This window comes from Diplotaxodon limnothrissa, linkage group LG13 (assembly GCF_057381915.1).
Source record: "Diplotaxodon limnothrissa isolate DT_005_m linkage group LG13, D_limnothrissa_male_GT1.1, whole genome shotgun sequence".
Classification (NCBI taxonomy): Eukaryota; Metazoa; Chordata; class Actinopteri; order Cichliformes; family Cichlidae; genus Diplotaxodon; species Diplotaxodon limnothrissa.
In genome coordinates this window covers 22,960,560-22,980,863 of record NC_140608.1, presented here as the reverse complement: position 1 = coordinate 22,980,863, position 20,304 = coordinate 22,960,560, and the positions used below count along the sequence as shown (strand labels likewise).

Here is a 20,304-nt window from a genome sequence, read left to right as displayed (position 1 = left end):
TGAGTGCTTATGAAAAAAGATCACATCACATGTCTACTTGAACTAATGTTCAATTATCTAGTTTCCTCTGTCTACTGTGGAAAAATACTTTGGAAGTTTAGGACATAGGTTGACAGATGACTTATACGGGAAGATTGATACCGCTCTTAAATCTCATTAACCAATTATAAAAAAAAATGTTTTTGCACTTTTATTTATTTAGTTATTCATTTTGTTTTGATATTTTTCCATACTAAATTTGAAGCATGAACAGATCAAATTTATTGTTGAATCTGAAGTTTGAGGGAAGCGAGCAGGAACTCTGGAAACACAGATGGTCTTTGAATCACGGGCATCTTTCATAAAAGCCATTTGTATACTCTTCTTACATGCACATTGCTGATGATGCCAGCGGTACCACTTTACAATAAGTCTCCCCTTATAGAGGCTAATAAATAGTTTATAGCTATATTATTAATTAATCTGTAAATGCTTTATAAACCATTATTAATGGTTTATTATGCATTAGTTAAGGGTGAGAAAAAGAAAAAAAACTGACCGGTTTCTTGCCAAATAGTGAGCCAAATGTGTTCACCTATATATTTCATCTAGAGATGCTATATTAAACATTTCAGACTAAGTTACTATCCTGTAAGCACAATCAGCATTTGTAAACATATTTTTTATCATATAAAATTGTACTTCATAAATGCATTATAAATATCCACAACTATCAATCGGAGCTTTGTTGTAAAGTGTAAAGCATAAAACCATTTATTAATGAATAATAAATATTTATAAATGCCACATGGGAGACTTATTGTAAAGTGTAAAGCATAAAACCATTTATTAATGACAAATAAACATTTATAAATGCCACATGGGAGCCTTGTTGTAAAGTGTAAAGCATAAAACCATTTATTAATCACTAATAAACATTTATAAATGCCACATGGGAGCCTTATTGTAAAGTGTAAAGCATAACAACATTTATTAATCACTAATAAACATTTAATTGCCAAAAGTGAGTCTTAAATGTATAATGTCACCATTTATAACACTTAGACCTAAATTACAATCAGTGCTTGAAATAACATTTAACTACTGTCAAAAATGTATTGTAAGAGTAACACGTGTAACATTAAATGTGTTTTTTAAAACACCAAACAGTCACCCACTCCAAAAAAAGTTCATGCCAGACTGGTTCAAACTGGAAATATTTTTTGTATGTCCTTAAATAAGCGTCCCAGTGGTCCATCAGGGTGTCGCGAACCAAGCCAAGATGACCACTCAAGAACCATCAGGTGTTCCTCCAGCAACTTCTCAGTGCGATTTCCTCTTAGTCTACGGACATGTCCTTTGATGGTCATCCAAACCCTTTCGATATGCTGTGTATGACTGCCAGATTGAGGATCTACAAACCACCTGCTGTGATTTACAGTGTAATGTCTGTACCCTATGTTTGTCAAAACATTCTTGTAGGCTCTCCACTCATCACTGATAATGGCACTACCCAACTTAACATGCTGTCTGATCAGAGGAACAAGGTGGCGCCTTGATCGTTTTTCAACAAGTTTTAACACGAGCCTTCGCCTTTTGTCTTTAATTCCCATCATTCCAAATACCCATTTCTTCCTTTTCCATGCATTTCCAAAGCGTCCACGTGCATACTGAAAACAAAATGAATAAAATTAAACAGAATTAAAATTAAAAAGAATAAAATTAAATATCTACAAAGAAACATTCAAAAAGATGGTTGCTTCTACTAATTTTTTTTACTTATGGTAAAGGTTTCCATGTTTAGAGGACACATTCAGATCTGCATTGATTCTAACAAACCTGTCTGAGAGTTTACCAACCTTTCGCTGATGACGGAGACAGCTTTCATCTATAACCACAAATTCTCTGTCACCACCAAGACGGTGTCCATTGTTTATTCTGTGTCTTTTAATTGCACGTATACAAACATGTCGAATGTGTCTTGCCATGCTACTTAGTGTTCTGGAGCTGCCAGCCACTTCATCATCGATCATATCTATTTGTCTGAGCCTGAGCCCTTGTGAAAATCTGTGATAGAAATTGAGGCAATTATTACTTACTGAGGCCCTAATTTTATTTCACAAGTCTCGTATTGGTGTTCAATTATGAAAGGTGCATTGCTATTAATGTCTACATCTACATATACCTGTAAATGAACTTCATCCAACTGAAAAGAGATGTTTTTGATTTCTCAAAGAGGGAGCTAGTTCTAATTGTTCTGGAAACTTTCCTATGACTTGCTCTTTTGCAGCACCTGAGAACATATCAATGAGTTAAGTAAAGAAATGGACCCTTAAACAAGAGCATTAATTGAAAAGATAATCACAAAATTAAGTATGAAGAAAATAATAATGAAAAGAGGTTAATGCTCCCTCTTGCATTGATAACCGAAATATTTTGTTATATTTACTACATGCACTACATTATCATGCATTATACATACCACATATATTGGTCTTTCTTCACCACGGAAATCATTTTCATCTTATGGTGACAAACAGGACATCTAAGCTTCTTTTTTAGCAGGTGTTTCTTCTGCAGCCATTTAATGAGCCTTAGTGCCTTATATTTAGTTTGTTTTCCTTCTATTCTGGCGCGCAATCTCATTCCCAAAGACATTCTGGTGGGAAAAAATGAGTAATTTATTTTATTATCACCTCGAAACACCGTAAAATACTCTATGGGAGTCTAGTGCAAATCGGTTCAGAGTTAAAGAACTTCACATGCTATATAAAACAAGCCCTATAATCAAAAATAGTCCCGCGCAAAAAAGAGGATTGTCTCACCTGTTATAATGTATCTCCGACTTTGTTATGTAGATCTAACCCGCTGGATTCATGCTAAAGAAATATGTTCTGCCGCCAAAGGGAGGGAAAACAAATTTAATTTAAACGCAGAGGAGCTTATACAACCATCCAATCACAGTTAACTTTATTAAGGAAAGCCCCTCCTCTCAGAGCGCGACAGGCAGTGGAGCGCTCTGGAAGGTCAAGCCAAAGGGGCACGAACAGACACACTGAAGGCGCTCGTTCAAGTTGCTGCGCCATGGATGGAGCAGAAGATAAAAATTTGTGTGCGTCTGCGACTTACACAGTTAGCACACGTTCGAAGAGATACAAAAAGCAGAGACTGGATGATCTAGATTGCACTAAGCCAACGACGTCAGCAGTTAGACATGAAGGTGAGTATAATGCTAGCTAGCTAGCTACCGAGCCATTTGGCTGCTAGCTACAGTGGCTAACTAACATCACATAACATGTGAATAGCTCTATTACTATTGGTTATTCCAAACGATTTATATCACTTAGTTGTATATTTTTAGTTTTGTTTATGTGCATCATTAAATTTATATTAAACACCCTGGTAAGGCAGTACACATAAGAATTATTTGCCTTGTTTTAGAAATGCCTGAACCACCACAGGTGTATATAACATAATTTTTACAAAGTGGCTTTTTATAAATTCCAGTTGTAACCGTTTTTAATCAATATTTTATTTGAGTTTCCCAAGTTTAAATTATAAATTATTTTAGTATTGTAATTTAATAATTGTTTGTTCTTTAGATTCTTCTTCTAATCCTGCCCCTACTGCAACTGCCCTTCTTAACAAGGAGCGAGAGAAACTGACTTTTCTTAAGGAGAAACTGGAGTGGCAAAAGAAGAGAATTGAAGAACTGGAAGGAGAGAGAGATTTTCTCCGAAGTCAGCTATCATCCCTTACAAGTATGAAACTAGACTTGTTCCATGAACATTGTTTTTATTTTACAGTCTTCAAATAAACATTAGATAATTTATCAATCCCAGTGAAGTTCCCTTATTGTCATTGTGTTGATTAAAAGATTTTAGTCAGTTAACTTTAAGTGTTGTGCTAGTTCATTCCTAAAGAGATCTGGTTCCAAATTCAGTTCAGCCAGGTCTAACTTGATTGATTCAATTTCATAGTTCATAAGATCATAACTCCAACTTGAACTAGTAATGTAACAGCCTTACAATCAGAATTAATATAGGTTTTATATATATATGTATGTATGTATGTATGTATGTATGTATATATATATATATTAGGGCTGCCACAAACGATTATTTTGATAGTCGACTAGTCACCGATTATTTATGCGATTAGTCGACTAATCAGATCATCATCCATTGGACGTAAAACTACAGCTTATTGCACCAGCAGCATCTGCTCTTATATAACTATCATTAGCTTACAGCTTTAAGCTTTTAAGGTGCTAACTAAAAATAAAGACAAGATGATAGTTTATTAAATTTTAATGAAATCTGCAGATTGTTTTGGTGAAGTTTAATAAACTCCTTGCTATCTAAAATATAACAGGACACCGGAGTATATTCTGGAGCATCTCACACTTCTGATAATCAGCTGTCTGCTTGACGTTTATTCAGCTGTGTAAAAACTTTAATCTCAGCCAAACCGATTTACTCGGGAACAAATAAAATACTGAAAAAAGTCAAACAATAACATTTTTAATTTATCTAAGTGACTCATTTATCATGTTTAACCTCAGTAGCGAAAGACGGCAGTGGGTTTGAAAACAATTTGCCGGGAGTCCGGTGTTCTCACGGTGCTAGTGACCTAGCTCCGGCTAGCTATCGAGCTAGTGGGTAACAGACGTCTCCGAAAACGTCGGAGCGCTTTTGAAAATATGTGGTGTCTTGATAAACTGAGCAGATATTTGAGGTTTACACAGCTACATTCTCGCCTGAAAATATGTTAAACGTTTATTTTGTGACCCAGAAAGAATAATAAGAGTAATATTAAAACTAACTAGCTGCCGCCATTGTTGAAAACTGAGCAGGGCTGTGCTATGAATTCTGGGACACAGCTTCTTCTTCTTCGGGGTTTAACGGCAGCTGGCATCCTTGTACATGCAGTGCTGCCATCTTCTGTTTCAGTCCGTTATTACACTCTTAAATCCTGCTTCTTATTCTTGCGTCTTTTGGGATCTTACAAAGCTTCAAACGACGCGTCGACTATTAAATCAGTCGTCGACGATTTTGATAGTCGACGTAATCGTGACTAGTCGACTAATCGTGGCAGCCCTAATATATATATATATATATATATATATATATATATATATATACATACATATTAGGGGTGCAACGATATTCGTATCGATATTGAACCGTTCGATACAGTGCTTTCGGTTCGGTACGCATATGTATCGAACAATACAACATTTGTAATTTATTTTATCAACTTTCCTTCTGACGATGCTGTCTGTGTGGAGCGCTCAGTGAATCTGCGTTCGACTACTCCGCCTAGGCTGCACTGTCGAGCGCAGATCCACTGAGCGCTCCACACAGACAGCATAGTCAGAAGGAAGAGCGCAGGGCACCTCCCGCACCCTCATTCAGATCTGGCGTTTGGAATTATTTTGGTTTTCATGTGACGTATGACCCTGAAGGTAAGCGAGTCATGGACTAAAGTAAAACAGTATGTTGGATGTGCCATGCAATGCTCAATTACATGGGTGGGAACTAGTGTGTTAGCGCAGTTAGCTCGTTAACGTGTTGGCCGTCTAGCCCCATGCACAGGGCGATCGGCGGTAGCTCGTTAACGGAGATTTGCCGTGTTGTGGCGTTAAGGTCATTTCAACGAGATTAACCTGAAAGCACTAGTGGGAACACAACGAATATGACTGCACATTTACGCCGACATCATCCTAGTGCAAAGACCAAAACAACAAGCATGCTACTAACTTTAGCCGAGTCATTTAGACAGCTGTTAGCACATGATTCTCCTTATGCTGCTGAGAATATAGCCCAGAAGAAGCGGATAGTATAGCTTTTATTTTGGAAAGAGACATTTCTCTGTAATAAACTCTTTTCCAAAGATGCATGATTCCTCAATCAGATACAGGGCTTGCAATATCGCTAGCCCGACGTCCCGGAGCTAGCGATTTTTTCAGTCGGGCTACCAAAATCTATCTCTTCCCTGCCCGTTGGGCTATTGTAGGAAGGAAAAATATATGTCAATGCTTTTGCATTCTTTCAGAAATGTAGCTGGGTAATTATGTCATTGGCATCGGTGAGCCACTGTCAATATGTGACATATTGAAATCGCGTTTGAATTTGCGCTTGTTTTTTTGCTTTCACTTTGCAATCGTGCGAACTGTGTATAGAGAGCGACAGCACTGACCTGTGAGTGATGATAATTTGTGCACCAATTCCTCTGACATCGTCTTATTAATCGTTAGCTTACTATGCAAACATGACAAGTGAAATCTCCCGCAGCTTAAACATGTGAGAGGTTGATCGCGCAGAGAATCGCTGAGCTTATGTGAGTGCCTGTGTAAAAGCAGCAGAATATATATTTTAGTTCTGCTGAGCCAAATAAGACAGGTCAGGGTGAAGAAGTGACAGCCAAAGAAAAGCTTACCACAAAACGGAGAAGTTATGACAAATCAGACTATGAGGCAAAAAGAAAGTGCAGCTTTATGGTTTCATGGACAAAATAATTTCTGTGGCTGCAATATGACGAGCTAAATAACCAGGGCTGCACATAAGTGGTCCACAGGTGCGCATTCGCTGTCAAAATAAAAAACACGCACAAGGGTTAGGGTTAAATTTAAAAACTGTACTTTTGAGTTAAAATATATATTTATAATTTTAATAAATGACAAATTAAAAAGGCATGAACATTTTTTTTGTATCGAAAAAATATCGAACCGTGACACCAAAGGATCGAACCGAACCGAACCGTGAATTTTGTGTATCGTTGCACCCCTAATATATATGTGTGTATATATATATGTATATATATGTGTATATATGTACACCTTATTCACATGATGATTTTCTATAACAAAATCCTCATTCTCTTTAAGCACATAAGCTTACTAAATCATCAATTGTGTAATTGAAAAACAGGGGACTTGTTTCTAAAACCAGCCATTTTGTTGTTTACATCCTGCAGAGCAACCTAAAGACGAACCATTCAATGATCCATTTTCCTCGAAGGCTTCTGAAAACTCAGATTCATCTTTCGCATCTTCATCTGTATCGTCTGTGTGGTCATCCTCATCTTCATCCCCAAAGAAGCGAAAGCACAAATACAACAAAAAGCATTCAAGAGCCAAGAAACCCAAGAAGGAGCAGAAGAAGCTCCGGCAGCGTGGTGAGCAAAAGATTTTGGAAGAGAAGATTTTACAGAAGAGGATACTATAAATGTGACATAAAAGATAGTATTATGATTTTAATTTGTTCTAAAAATTACTCTGTGTTCACTACGTCATATATACATATCTATCTATCTGTCTGTGTGTGTGTGTATGTATATATATATATATATATATATATATATATATATATATATATATATATATATATATATATATATAGATATATATATATATAGATATATATATATATATATATATATATAGATATATATATATATATATATAGATATATAGATTAGTATGCTTTGAGCATTTGCTTTTCTAATTATTTGCTTTGTTTTCATTTTTAGTTCAAACGCCAAATGACATTGTGCAGCGATACAAATCCCTCCTCAAGACATTTCCAAAGACGAAGACCATGACCAAAGCTTTTCAGAAGCATGGGCTCGACAGGAACACTGTTGTGTCCACTTCATCAGTTGGGGAGCTTGCTATTGCGGTCCCCAATGTCTACCAGGAGCTACTGTCCAACAGGCCTAGTGGAGAGACGGTACTAGCTTTTGCTAAGCGATGTGAGGCTGCAATTCAAGGCAGTGATGAAGTAAAAAACAAAATAGAAAGTATGAAGGCCGCTGGTACTTTGCTTCCAATTCGAAGAGGGAAATCTGTCTGAAACCCTAATTTGTTCTAAGTGGTTTTGTTTTTTGAGCATATTGAACTGAAGAAAAGATCTGCAAAACCAATCATTTTTCAAAGATCTGTTCACATATGTGTTGAGTTTCCACACAACTAAGAGATTTACCTGTTAGTTTATTTTGTTTTTTTTTTAATGTTTTGATTTGTATAAATGTGTGTAGAGTAAATAATACAGCTGTGCAGTTTCAGTTAAGGTATAATAATTTATTATATTATAATTATTATAATTTTCCTTTGTTTTATGCCAGTGGTGAATTTAGGGATGGGATTTGTTTCCTTAATATAGTTTTAGCTATCTTTAAAGGGCTTGTATATAAGTTTAGCAATGCTAAATAACTGTTGGTGCCTTATACTTTTTATAGTAATGCCCAGTAATACTTAGAAATGTTTGTTGATCATAAATAAATGTTGACATGTTTTAAACTTTACAACAAAACTCTCTTTTGTCATTTATAAATGTTTAGTAGTCATAAATAAATGGTGTCATGCTTTACACTTTACAATAAGGCTCCCATTTGGCATTTATAAATGTTTATTTGTCATTAATAAATGGTTTTATGCTTTACACTTTACAATAAGTCTCCCATGTGGCATTTATAAATATTTATTATTCATTAATAAATGGTTTTATGCTTTACACTTTACAACAAAGCTCCGATTGATAGTTGTGGATATTTATAATGCATTTATGAAGTACAATTTTATATGATAAAAAATATGTTTACAAATGCTGATTGTGCTTACAGGATAGTAACTTAGTCTGAAATGTTTAATATAGCAACTCTAGATGAAATATATAGGTGAACACATTTGGCTCACTATTTGGCAAGAAACCGGTCAGTTTTTTTTCTTTTTCTCACCCTTAACTAATGCATAATAAACCATTAATAATGGTTTATAAAGCATTTACAGATTAATTAATAATATAGCTATAAACTATTTATTAGCATCTATAAGGAGAGACTTATTGTAAAGTGGTACCATTTGATATTTATTCATTGGGCCCTGGTGTAGCCCATCAGTGCACAGTGCAGCGTCTGAAACAAGCTGCTTTATATCTCTGACAGCCTCTTACTAACAAAAGATGTGAACAGCAGGTAGGTGGAGCTTCTGCATTCACAGCTGAAGCTGTGTGCCTCAGATGATCACAGAGATTTTGGATTTCTGCTCTCAAAGACATCATATAGAGCCCAAACAAGAAGAAGAAAATTTTCAGTAATGGAGCATTTAGAGCAGTCTGTAGCCCAAGCTTTAGACTCAGAGGTATTACTTGTGCAAACACTAAACAGTTTGCATATCATGCAAACAGATCCACAGAAGACACCATCGCCATAGCCCTCCACTCTGTGCTGAGCCACCCAGACCAGTGGCAAAGCTATGTGCAGATGCTCTTTGTGGACTACAGCTCAGTCTTCAATATAATCATCCAACTGGTCACTCTTGGCCTCCCCCTTCTCACATGTGCCTGGGTAAAAGACTTTTTTACAAACTGGCTCCCGACTGTGAGACTCAGACCTCATGTCTCCTCCACTCACACGCTGAGCACTGGCTCCCCACAGGCCTGTGTGCTTAACCCCCCTTATGTATTGTCTCTATAGCCACTACTGCAGTTCAAGCCCACATCATCGACCTCATCATGAAGTTTGCTGATGACACCATGGTAGTCGGACTCATCTCAAAGGGAGACGAGGCAGCCTACAGGGAGGAAGTCCTGAAGTTGGCAGCATGGTGTTCAGAGAACAACCTGCCACTGAACACCAAGAAAACCAAAGAGGTCACTGTCGGCTTCAGGAGGCACAGCACTGACTTAGCCCCCCTATACATCAACGGGGAGTGTGTCAAGAGGGTCCACACCTTCAGGCTCCTCATCTCTGCTGACATCTCCTGGACAGACAACATCACAGCGGTCATCAAAAAGGCCCAACGGCACTTCCTGAGGGTTCTCAGGAAGTACAAGCTGGACTCCAACTTGCTGCTGACCGTCTACCGCTCATCCATAGAGAACCTGCTGACATACTGCATCACAGTATGGTACGGCAGATACACTAAGGCGAATAGAGTGAGGCTTCAGAGAGCAGTCAGCGCAGCACAGAAGATCATCGGCTGCCCTCCCTGATGGACATCTATTCCTCCCACTGCCTCAGCAGAGAAACAAACATTACCGGGGTCAGTTCCCACGCTGAGAACTAATTTTAACCTGTTCCACCTGCTTCAACCTGCTTCCCTCAGGGAACAGCTACGGGTGCATCAGCACAAAGACTCAAGAACAGTTTCTTCCCAAAAGTCATAACCAGCCTGAACTGATCAGCTCCATCACCTAGTGGGGGTGGGGGGTCATAGTTTGGTCCCGCCTTCACTGTTGTGATTGGTGTGGGGGTAGGGACAGGCTTAGGGCGTCGGGGGGTTCCCCGGAGGCATCTTCCTTGGGGGGCTCAACCCGGGGTAGCGGTCATGTCCGGTTAGGGGCTCTGTTGGCTCTCCGGTGACTGTTTCCTCGCGGCTGCGTGCAGCGGGGCTAGGGGAGGGTCTGTGCTGACGGACGTGGGTTACTGACCTGGTAGCCTGGCTGCCCCTGGGTGGGTCCGGGATGGGCGTGAGGTTCTGGGGGCGCTCCGTCTCTGGGCTGGGACCCGGACCGGGCCTCGGGGGCTTGGGTCCTGGTTGGTGTGTTGCCGGGGTTGTGGGCGGGTGGGTGCATGGGGGCCCAGCCCTGGAGCAGGGTGCCGCCGGTGCGTCGAGCCACCTGGGGGGCTCTTCAACTGGTGGGGGAGATTGTCACATCTTGCAGGAGCTTTCCTCTCCTCAGGAGCTCCCTCTGCAGGAGGGGGAGATACAGGAGAGGTGGAGGAAGATCTCAGCCTGGGTGTTTATTGTCTTATGTAGTCTGGAAGATGAGTGGATGGTGGGGTGGGTGCAGTTTTCTCTGTGGTGGGGTTGGGTGGACTGTCCCGGGCTCTGTGGGGCCGGGCGGCGCTGCTGCACTGGGCCCGGTCTGGATGGGCCTGGGCCCCCTTTCCCTGGCGGGTCGCAGAGTATGGGGGTGCCTACTGGGGTCAGCGGGGGAGCTGGCCCCAGGGAGGGGTCACCTGCCCCTCCCTTCCTTCCCTCCCCATCTCCAGCTGCCTCCCTCTTCCCGCTCCACCACAACCACCCACACATGCAGGGCCTTGGAGTAGGGGTATGTCACCAGGGTGCAGAGGAGGCTACCCCCCCCCCTCTGTCCCCTTCTGGCTGCCTCTGCCTCAATTTTATCCCACAACTTAGACATTCACATTACTCACACTCTCATTACACATACATATAGGATCTTGGGGGTGGGCACGATACACGGAGTCCAAAGTACCATCAGGGTGTACACCCCACCCCTGGCATCGTTGCCCACCTCTCAATTTTAAATACACGTAGACATTGAGGGCTAGCAGGAGGGACCATGCGCTTACCTGCTGCTCTCTGGCAGGTAGCTCCAAGCCCTCCTGGGTTTTAAATGCACCTTAGAACACACATGCATCAACATTACAATGAGCGGGTGGAGGGAGGTTCGGAGTCTTCTCTCACCCCCGTTCTCTGCGACCTGCTGGAGCAGGGGGGCTAGGACTAGGAGGAGGAGTTGGCCGTCCGACTGCGGTCTGGAGTGTGGAGCCTTCCTGCTGCTGCGGAGTCGGGGCGGTCTGCCTCCCCCCACCGCAGGGAAAAGGGAAACACCACCTGGGTCTGGGTGCAGTTCCCCCCTCCAGGGGCGGGGGCACCTAGACCCGGTTTGTAGAGTATGCTTGGGGAGTGTGATCGTGTGTACAACGTCTCTTTATGTATGTCTCCACGTTGGTTGAGTGTGGAGTAAGTGCATATGAGAGCATGAGGGTGGGAATGGATGTTTGTATCTGTGTGTGCCTGTATGTCTGTGTCTATATGTCAGGTTGGGTGTCAGGCGCCACCTCTCTGGGGACATCTCAGGCCCTCCAAGGTTTGGAGGCCTATCTCCCCCTACCACCACTTCCCCTGCCAGTGGCGGACCCCCTCAGACATCGGTGCGTTGGTGGTTCTTTGTGTCCGGGGATGGGCGTCCAGGTACACACCGGCTCACTCCTTGGCGGCCGCTTATCGGGGCCTGGAGCCTGGGGCTCGCTCGGGCCACTTCGGAGGTGGGGTGCCCCCGGCCTCTCGGCCTGGGGCTCGGTCACTCAGGCGCAGCTGGCTGCCGGCGGAGCTCACGGGCGCGTCACTGCAACTCCCCCTGGCTTCTGCTCCGCGGCTGCTGAGTGAGCCCTCATCTGGGACTCTCCTCAGCTCTTTCCGGGACAGTGGCGCAGCTGCCCCTCTGTTGGTCTTCCTTGGTCTCTTGTGTTCTGGGGGCCTCTGGATGTCTGGAGTTTTGATCTCCTCCACACCTGCTTCACGCCCTGGAGGACGGGGCTGTGGCCCCCCCACACCCTCTAGCAGATTATTACATGAAGGAACCTTTTAAAAAAACAAAAAACAAGCGCGTCCATGCTCACAGGTGTACACACGGGTGATCACACCCACAAACTACACCCTTTTTGGCTCCTACCTCAAAGCACACTGTGTTCTGTTGATCTTATGTGCTGCACAATAATGTTTAACATTTAGTATTTACTGTCATATTCCCATATATCATTGTGATGTTGTTTATTCTATTACTCTTGTTCTCTTCTGCTTGCTTTCTTTTTTCTTTCTCAGCAGGTGATCCAGGTGATTGATATATGCATTTTTTTTTCTCTGCCCGTTCTGTTGGTTTTTGTCTTTTGCCCTTCTCCCCCGTCCCTCTTCTCAGCTGTTTCTCTTTCCCTCTTTCTTTCTCCCCTTCTTTCCCCCAGTCAAGTCTGTCCCGTATTCAGTAAGTGAAAATAAAATAAACAATAAAAGGTGAATCAAATGGAAAAAAAAATAAATAAAAAAAATAACCAGCCTGAACTCACACATGCACTCGTAACACAGTTCCACCCCTCATTCCAAGGACTTCCCACTATAAACCACCACTGTGCAATACTTAATTTTGCATGCAATAACCCAAACTGTAAATCTCTATAGTGACACTAAAGGCATTCTATTCATTTCTAACCTCAATATCAGAAACCTTAAAACTGTTTAATATGAGCAACAGTGATAGTAATATATGTAATATATGACAGAAAGTACAGTAGCATAACAGCTCCTGTTTAAATCTAGCTTATTTTAAGGGATACTCTACCAATTTTACGCACAGAGTATGTTTTGCACTTCTTATGAAAGCAAAAAGTTGTATAAAGTCTTTGGTGGATCCAGAGGGAGTTCCGTGAAGTCTGCTATATCCTCAAGCAATGTCACTTAGCATTTGAGGGTCTGAAGACAAGTTTTAAAATGGAAAAGATCTAAGGGTGTGGAATTAGACAGAAGAGGGCTTTCCAGATCATCGTAGCCTGCTCCTTATCTCTGCTAAAGGCAAAGAGGCCTGAGGCTATGTTAGCCGCTACTAGCATTACACGCCTAAAAGTCTGATCAAACTGACTGAGTTAATGTACGTAAAAGAGGAAGAAGTAACATCAGCAGTGTTACAGTGTTACATCAGTGTTACAGCTCCACAAGATTAAATCAGCGTACTAATCTTTTAAGCATTGAGACCAACCAGTGCTTCTTTTTGTGTGTGAGGATAACGTTAGCCTTTGCAGAGGACAGAAAACGTTGAAACTGATCAATGCAACTTTAGGTTAAATTAGGTCAAACTGATAGGATTATAACAGTGGGACTCAAACAAACATTAACTGAAAAATCAAAGCTGTTGCCGTTTTGTAATGCAACAGATTTCACACCTACTCCATGGAGTAAAACTGACTACGCAGAAGCTGCCAGACATGTTGACAATGATCTCTTTTTAAAATGATGATTTAGTGATGGTACATTTTTAAAGTGCTGCCTTTAGCAAGCTAGAAATGCAAGAAAAGGAAGAAAGCAAAACTCTAGATGTTGCACCTTTTTCCCTTGTGGAAAAGTGTTCTTATCCAAGAAGTCTAAAGGTAGTATTTACCAGATTTTGTCAGCTTGCATCATCAGCTCAGTCCACTAGGAAGCCATGTGGCGTGGCCCTCGAGGGTGTCCAGACATAGGTGTTTATTCAGCATGAAATGAGGTGAAGCCTAAAAATACATGGGGGTCATGAGGGCAGCTGGGCAGGGTTAAATGGTTGGCCCTCCATTCAAAGAGCCACAGAATGAAGAGCGCCGCCTCATTAGCAGCCTGATACGGAAGCAGGTCCATCTGGAATAGCGGGAAGAGCAACGGGAGAGACTGGGACTCAGCACAGAGGGAGAGGGGTCAGAAATAGCTGAAAAATGAACAGACTGACCGCAGTGCACATACACACACAGACACACACAAGAACAGAGAGAAAAAAGACAAAGAAAGTGATAAGAAGCTCAGACACGCTCATTTTCAGTAACTCAAGCACATTTGCACATAAAACATAGGCAATAATAAATTTACTGATTTACTCATTTTTCCAGTCCAGAATATTAAAAATGTGATTGTTTTTTTGTTTGTTTGTTTTTAAAATATTCTAAGCCACACAGTGTCATGCAGTTTTCACAAATACTGAATGTGCCTTCCACTGATTTCTCTCTCTGAGTTGTCATGCTTGAATAGGGTCACAGCGGCAATTAATTGTTGCACTTCAGTAAATTGGAGGTCTCATGAGAGACAGCTTTTTAAAAGTGCTATATAAACCTGACGAAGCAGGTGCTTAGATACTAATTGTACTTCTTAATTATAGGTAGAAAAATCCTTGATCTTAGAACATCTTGGAAATGTGTGCTTGCTGCACTGATGAGAACTAATTTTAACTTTCTAAGAATGATAAGGTGAAGATGAGGTGGATATAGTGCTGGCTATCATTACCAACAGCTGTGGTCATTTTGTAACAAGTAGTTTTACAGACTTTTTGTGGAATGACCTGGGATTATCCACAACTACTCGGGAACAGTCCCAAATCACCTATCTCTCTAATCTTCATTCTTCCATTCCCTCAGCATCATCAGTAGTACAGGTACACCAGAGAGTTTACTGTAACTATTACGAGTACAGCAGCAACATTAATTCAACACACACACACACACGTACACACACTCACCTGCACTACCTTAATCTTGTAAGCTCCACATCCGCCACCCACCAAATGTGGGTGATTTTTTTTTCCTTCCAAACCCTTCAATCACGTTGGCAGATAGCCTTTAATGGGTCTGACAGGACTGGAGCAAAAGCTGCAAGAATTCCAGTATATGCTGTGCAAATTGTGATTTCACACCACAGATTGAGTATAGAAAGAGTATTTGTTTTTCCCACTCCATTTCCATCTTCAGTCTGATACTCTAGCTCATTTGCATGAGGGAAGAGTTTCAGTTTTTCCTAACCAATCACTATAGACCAATATATAGTGAGTCTCAGGTCATCTTAAGTTAACACTGTGAAAATGCTGATATACTGGATGTGAAAGTCAAATGAAAACAGTCCAATATACAGCCACAGCTCAGGGTTGTTGAAAAGAAGTGAGCTCTGACCAATAGAAATATCACTGTGGCCATAACTGCGAGAGGTGGGTGGATCAATCCAAATATTGATAGCGTCAACTCTGGTATTGGTATCAGAAAAATACTAGTCTGATAGGATTGATACTTTGTTTCTATCCTCTAAGTTCAGTATGTAGTCCACTGAATTATGTTAAATTAAAAACTATACCTCAAGGATACTCTGTGAAAAATGTCTGAACCTTTTTGTGTTGACTGTCACGGCTGTTTTATTTATAGCCTATAGAACATTTAAATAACAGAAGCTGACCCAAAGTGCTTTAGAGACAGACGCATTTACATTCCAGCTCTCAAACAAAAGCCCAGGTGAATAGCTGGAAACAGATGAATAGCTTAAAGGTGTGTAATTATGTGGAAAGTAAAAATCACAGTGATTTCGTTGCTATTAAAATGTATTTAGAATTTCCAAATCGATAATATTTCATCACTAAAATCAGGACACACTGGTCTCCCCTACATACGCTGCATTCATAAGTTAAAAGTATTGGTATTGGCAACACTGACCCTGAATTTATTTGGTATCAATCCTGAAATTTACAGTATTACATACCACTGGTAACTGCATATATTTATAGACTTTATGTAAAACATGCACATAACCATCATATCAGTGTCATCTTACAGTTATGGACCACATATTTTGGAAGTAGTGGATTCATCAGTGCTGTCAGGGAGAAAATGATGCAAGGTAATGTGTGTTTTAATCATATGATTCATATAATAATACTGTAGCTGCATGTTTACCGTTATTGTTAGCTTGTCACTTCCACAGCTCCTCCGGCACATTATTGTCTTCAGTTGTGTTTGGCTTCTTCTTTTTCTGCTTTTCTTTTGTTTTGCTTGTCTACTTCCATTGTTTTGTGTGCTTATGCAGAATTTTTCAATTAGCTGGTTTTCTTCAGTTGCAGTGCATCTAAACTCTCAGCCATCATAGTATATAATGTATTAGCATCTTTAAATAAGGCCATAATTAACTTAAACTTCCTATCATTAGTTTACAGGCTTATTCTATTCCATTTGTACATTTACTACAACATAGATGCTTACAGTTTATTTTTCTGGAATTACAATGAGAATTATTAATTCATTGTAGCAAAATGTTGCTCTCCGTTAGTTAGTGACAGATGCACCCTGGCAGAGATTATACATCAGTGATCTTTACAAGACAGACAAAAGCAAAGAGCAAAGAGACACAGGCTGACATGTGGATGTCCTCATATATGCATTCATAAATGCTGATGTAAACAACCATTAGGAAGGACTTTCATTCACTGTAAGGGAAACTGCGTGCGTGTGTGCACACAAATATAAAAATGTGCAAATGCATAGAAAGACAAACAGATGAGATTCTCTCCCACGCCTGTTTGCCACAAAGCAGAAAGCACAGGAAGGAGTGGAGTGCAGTGACATGTTGCAGCAGATGGCTAATCTCCTCCTCTTCATCCTCCTCTTCTCCTCCCATTCCTCTGCCACCTGTGGAGGAGGACACACACTCTCCGAATCCGTCCGCCCTCCCAGAAATCAAGGATGTAGGTCATTTATCATGAAGGGAGCGGGTCACCTCGAATTAAAGTTTCTTGTGAGGGAGTGCATGATTTTTCTCATGCTCTCTGTGCATCACTCTTGATTTTATAAGCCTGAAGGAGGCTGAAAGTCACTGTGACACCAGTGGAGGGTATGCCTTTGCGAGGAAATTATCCCCAAGAATCCAGCGTAAACATCTCTGCTGATCACCCACGTCTCCAATTTCATTTGTTTTTCTAAAGCAAATTAAAATTGCTCATTTTCATCAGAAACTCAGGAGAAATTCAAATCCAGTTTGAACCAGTCGTCTTGCCAGACAGTATTAGCTTAAAATAGAAATGTTTATCATGATGGCGGCCTTTAAAAGTCTTTCTAATGTCTGTTTAATGCAGATGTCTCAGTGCTCTTCTCTTCTCACTCTTTCTTTTTTTTTTTAATGTTTCAGAGTCGGCCACTGCCATGCATCGGCTGATTTGACGTTGTGACAGGCCTTGAGAGGCAAGGATACACAGTGTCCTTATTCTGTCACCTTCCCCCATTGGCTTTGACTGGCCCTAACACTTGCATTCAAGCCCCTACAGCACAGCCAATAAATCACTGTCTTCTGATACAATACAAGAGAAAGTTTGCTCAAGGAGCTCAGCTCAGACGTTATCAGTGTTTGGTCCTGATCTATTTTGGTCCTCTCCTTTTCAGTTGCTGTATGCCTGGCATGAAAGGATAGCTGCGCCAGTGGCTCAAACTGTGATGAAAACTGATGTTCTTTGCTGGATTAACGCTGTGGACGATAATCAAAGAGCTCTTTCTTTTTGTTTCTGGCATTTCATCCACAGATGCTTGCTCTCACCTCTGAGGAATGTGTCCACATGATTATTCACATGATGTGCACACACTTACACATCGTGACCTTTTGTCATGTAACCGAGATGAGAGTGGCACTTCATATTCTATCTCAAGACCATCCCCAGGGAAGCTTTATGGCTGATGGATGTTCCCCCAGGTACATGTGTCCTCCTCAAAGAGTCACCCATTAATCTTTGAGCACTCCCCATCTATGCAATATCATCAGCTCTCACAGCCAACCTCATCATATATGCAGTGACAAATTGGCAGAGCTGTAGAATGACCCAATGTCAATTTACATTGTAATGTATCCATGGATGACTTATGAGACATGAATAAGAAGGAGGCCCACTAGGAGGAAGACACCCAGACTCAAAGTTGCAGACGTTTTTATTTATAATGGGTTTTGGCCTACACTCATACTGTACATGGCATTAGGGCTTTAAAAACAAGCTTGTGTTTCTAACTTTTTGATCATTTATAGCTCCAATGCATTTCTTTTGTTTGCACTTTCCCTGCCCATCTAATATTTTGTGTCTTTGCTGATAGTTTTTGCACTGTTGAAATTAGTTCTTTGTCTCTTTCGAAGAGTCCATTCAGTAATCCATCCATGAATGTATTACAAGGCACATGCTAGTTAAAGTCAGGAGTTGGGCTGCAATGCAGCAAATGAATGAGACCCGGCTGGCATATACCATCAAAATGTCAATACAAAGCTCCTGTGCCGTGATGGATCTGCTCAACTTAAAAGAATGGGTGTCAGATGGAGATGAAGGTGTTTGGAGCTGGAATGTCACCGAGAGAAAACTGGGGAATGGAAATGATTGCATAGGTAGAAATGAAAACCGATTGGATGGCAAAATACGTTTTTGTCAGCAAATCAAGCACTTTTATGCAAATTCGGGCAAGCAATTTTTCATTTATTCACACATCTGTCATCTCAGTCAGACCTCAGACATCAAGCATGCAAAAAAAGGCAGTGTTTGCCAGACAGCGAGGAGCCAAAGGCGACAATTTGCATAGAAAATGGCCACATGCGATTGGCTGAAAGTGATGAATAAACAAATTAGCTAGATCTGAGGTTTAAGGGTTGGACCTTTGCAAAATCAGTCTCTTTGGACAATAGCTAGTTAATACAAGCTGTCAGAACACTCCTGTGTTACTTTGTGAATTTTTCCATTTTTTTAATTTGTGCAGTGGTGTGTAATAGTTTCCTTCAGCTAATCTTTTAACCATCCTAAATATGGCTAATATATCCTTGTCCATATTTAATCAATTCATGGACTGGTCAGAAATTTGCCTTATATCAGAGTTTATAGTAAAATCTGTCAGTCACCTGGCTGTGCTCATTCTGTGGCGGTTCAGCTATAAATGCCAGGATTTTTTCAGATAATGAAATGATCATTTACACTGTCAAACAAGCTGGGCAGACTGTTACTGATTTATCATATAAACAACATCCCCATTGTAAAACTCCATACTACAAATCCCCAACCTGTGAAGTGCTCATGACAGGTGGGAAACATTTATGCTACACAACTGGCATCTATGGGGTATTTCTTCAGTTTTCTCCGGGTACTCTCACTTCCTCCCGCAGTCCAATGAATGCATGGGATTAGGTTGGCTGTGGGCGTGAAGGTGAGCATAGACGGTCATGTTATGTCTGTCTGTGTTAGACCTACAAAAGATTGTTAACCTGGCCAGGGTGTACCCTGCCTCTCACCCTATGACTGGATGGTGTATTCATACTATGCACTTAAATTATGTATAACCTGACTGGACTGATACTTGAGCCATAAGTCTATTCTTAGGCACTCATAGTTTCAATTCAGTTCAGTTCAGTTGTATTCATATATAATAATAATATTATATATTTATCACAACAACAGTCATCTCAAGGTGCTTTATATTGCAAGGTAAGGATGCTACAATAATACAGAGAAAACCTTAACAATCAATTGACCCCCTCTGAGCAACCACTTGGTAACAGTGGGAAGGAAAAACCTCCTTTGAACAGGAAGAAACTTCCTGCAGAACCAGACTAAACAAAAACTGTTTAGTTGAGCTAGTTTTCAAAGTAGTCTCCTCATACATCTTCCAAAGCAGCTTCTACTTTTTACCCAGTGGAAGGTGTGAAACTGGAAGTTGTTGACATGATTATTTATTTTGGAGGAAGAGAAGACGCAGAGGACCAAAGCATGCTTTCTGGTTGGGTGGTAAACTGTTTATGTTTGATAGGTCAAAGTAATGTAAGAGGGTACACACGATGCTCTCCACAATGCGGGCCATATGTGAACTGTTTTGCTCCAGGTAGAAAATAGGTAGCCTGATTTCTGGGGACAAATTTACTGTGCAAAATCAATGTTCATGTCAAAAAAAACAACTAGCTCATGCTGCTCTTATCACATGACTGCTGACTCTTTCATTTACTGTGCAACTGCTGTTTGATTAGGACCATTGCAAAGTTGCAGGTGAACTCATACAAGTGATTAGACTTCCAGGGAGCAC

At 40.8% G+C, this 20,304-nt stretch overlaps 2 protein-coding genes across 2 annotated transcripts; one reads left to right on the top strand and one right to left on the bottom strand.

Annotated features, from left to right (window-relative positions):
• Positions 1 to 1,184: 1,184 nt before the first annotated feature.
• On the bottom strand, positions 1,185 to 2,637 carry LOC146620318 (uncharacterized). Its single transcript, XM_085369546.1, has 4 exons — positions 2,462 to 2,637; positions 2,165 to 2,272; positions 1,839 to 2,046; positions 1,185 to 1,649 (listed from the first exon to the last, which is right to left on the bottom strand). The coding sequence occupies exons 1-4, from the start codon at positions 2,635 to 2,637 to the stop codon at positions 1,185 to 1,187; spliced, it is 957 nt and encodes a 318-aa protein (XP_085225672.1).
• A 426-nt stretch (positions 2,638 to 3,063) lies between these two features.
• LOC146620317 (coiled-coil domain-containing protein 106-like) lies at positions 3,064 to 7,835 on the top strand. Its single transcript, XM_085369544.1, has 4 exons — positions 3,064 to 3,199; positions 3,582 to 3,740; positions 6,958 to 7,158; positions 7,513 to 7,835. Exons 1-4 carry the CDS (start codon positions 3,064 to 3,066, stop codon positions 7,833 to 7,835), a joined length of 819 nt encoding a protein of 272 aa, XP_085225670.1.
• Positions 7,836 to 20,304: the final 12,469 nt, after the last annotated feature.

Bases quoted from the DNA above. Each gene is read 5' to 3' on its own strand.
- LOC146620318 (XM_085369546.1), bottom strand. From the start codon at position 2,637: ATGTCTTTGGGAATGAGATTGCGCGCCAGAATAGAAGGAAAACAAACT. The intron at 2,047-2,164 runs GTATATGTAGAT...TTTCTATCACAG, and splicing joins TGGATGAAGTTCATTTACAG to ATTTTCACAAGGGCTCAGGC. The intron at 1,650-1,838 runs GTTGGTAAACTC...TTTTGTTTTCAG, and splicing joins GTCTCCGTCATCAGCGAAAG to TATGCACGTGGACGCTTTGG.
- LOC146620317 (XM_085369544.1), top strand. From the start codon at position 3,064: ATGGATGGAGCAGAAGATAAAAATTTGTGTGCGTCTGCGACTTACACA. The intron at 3,741-6,957 runs GTATGAAACTAG...TACATCCTGCAG, and splicing joins TCAGCTATCATCCCTTACAA to AGCAACCTAAAGACGAACCA. The intron at 7,159-7,512 runs GTGAGCAAAAGA...TTTCATTTTTAG, and splicing joins GAAGAAGCTCCGGCAGCGTG to TTCAAACGCCAAATGACATT.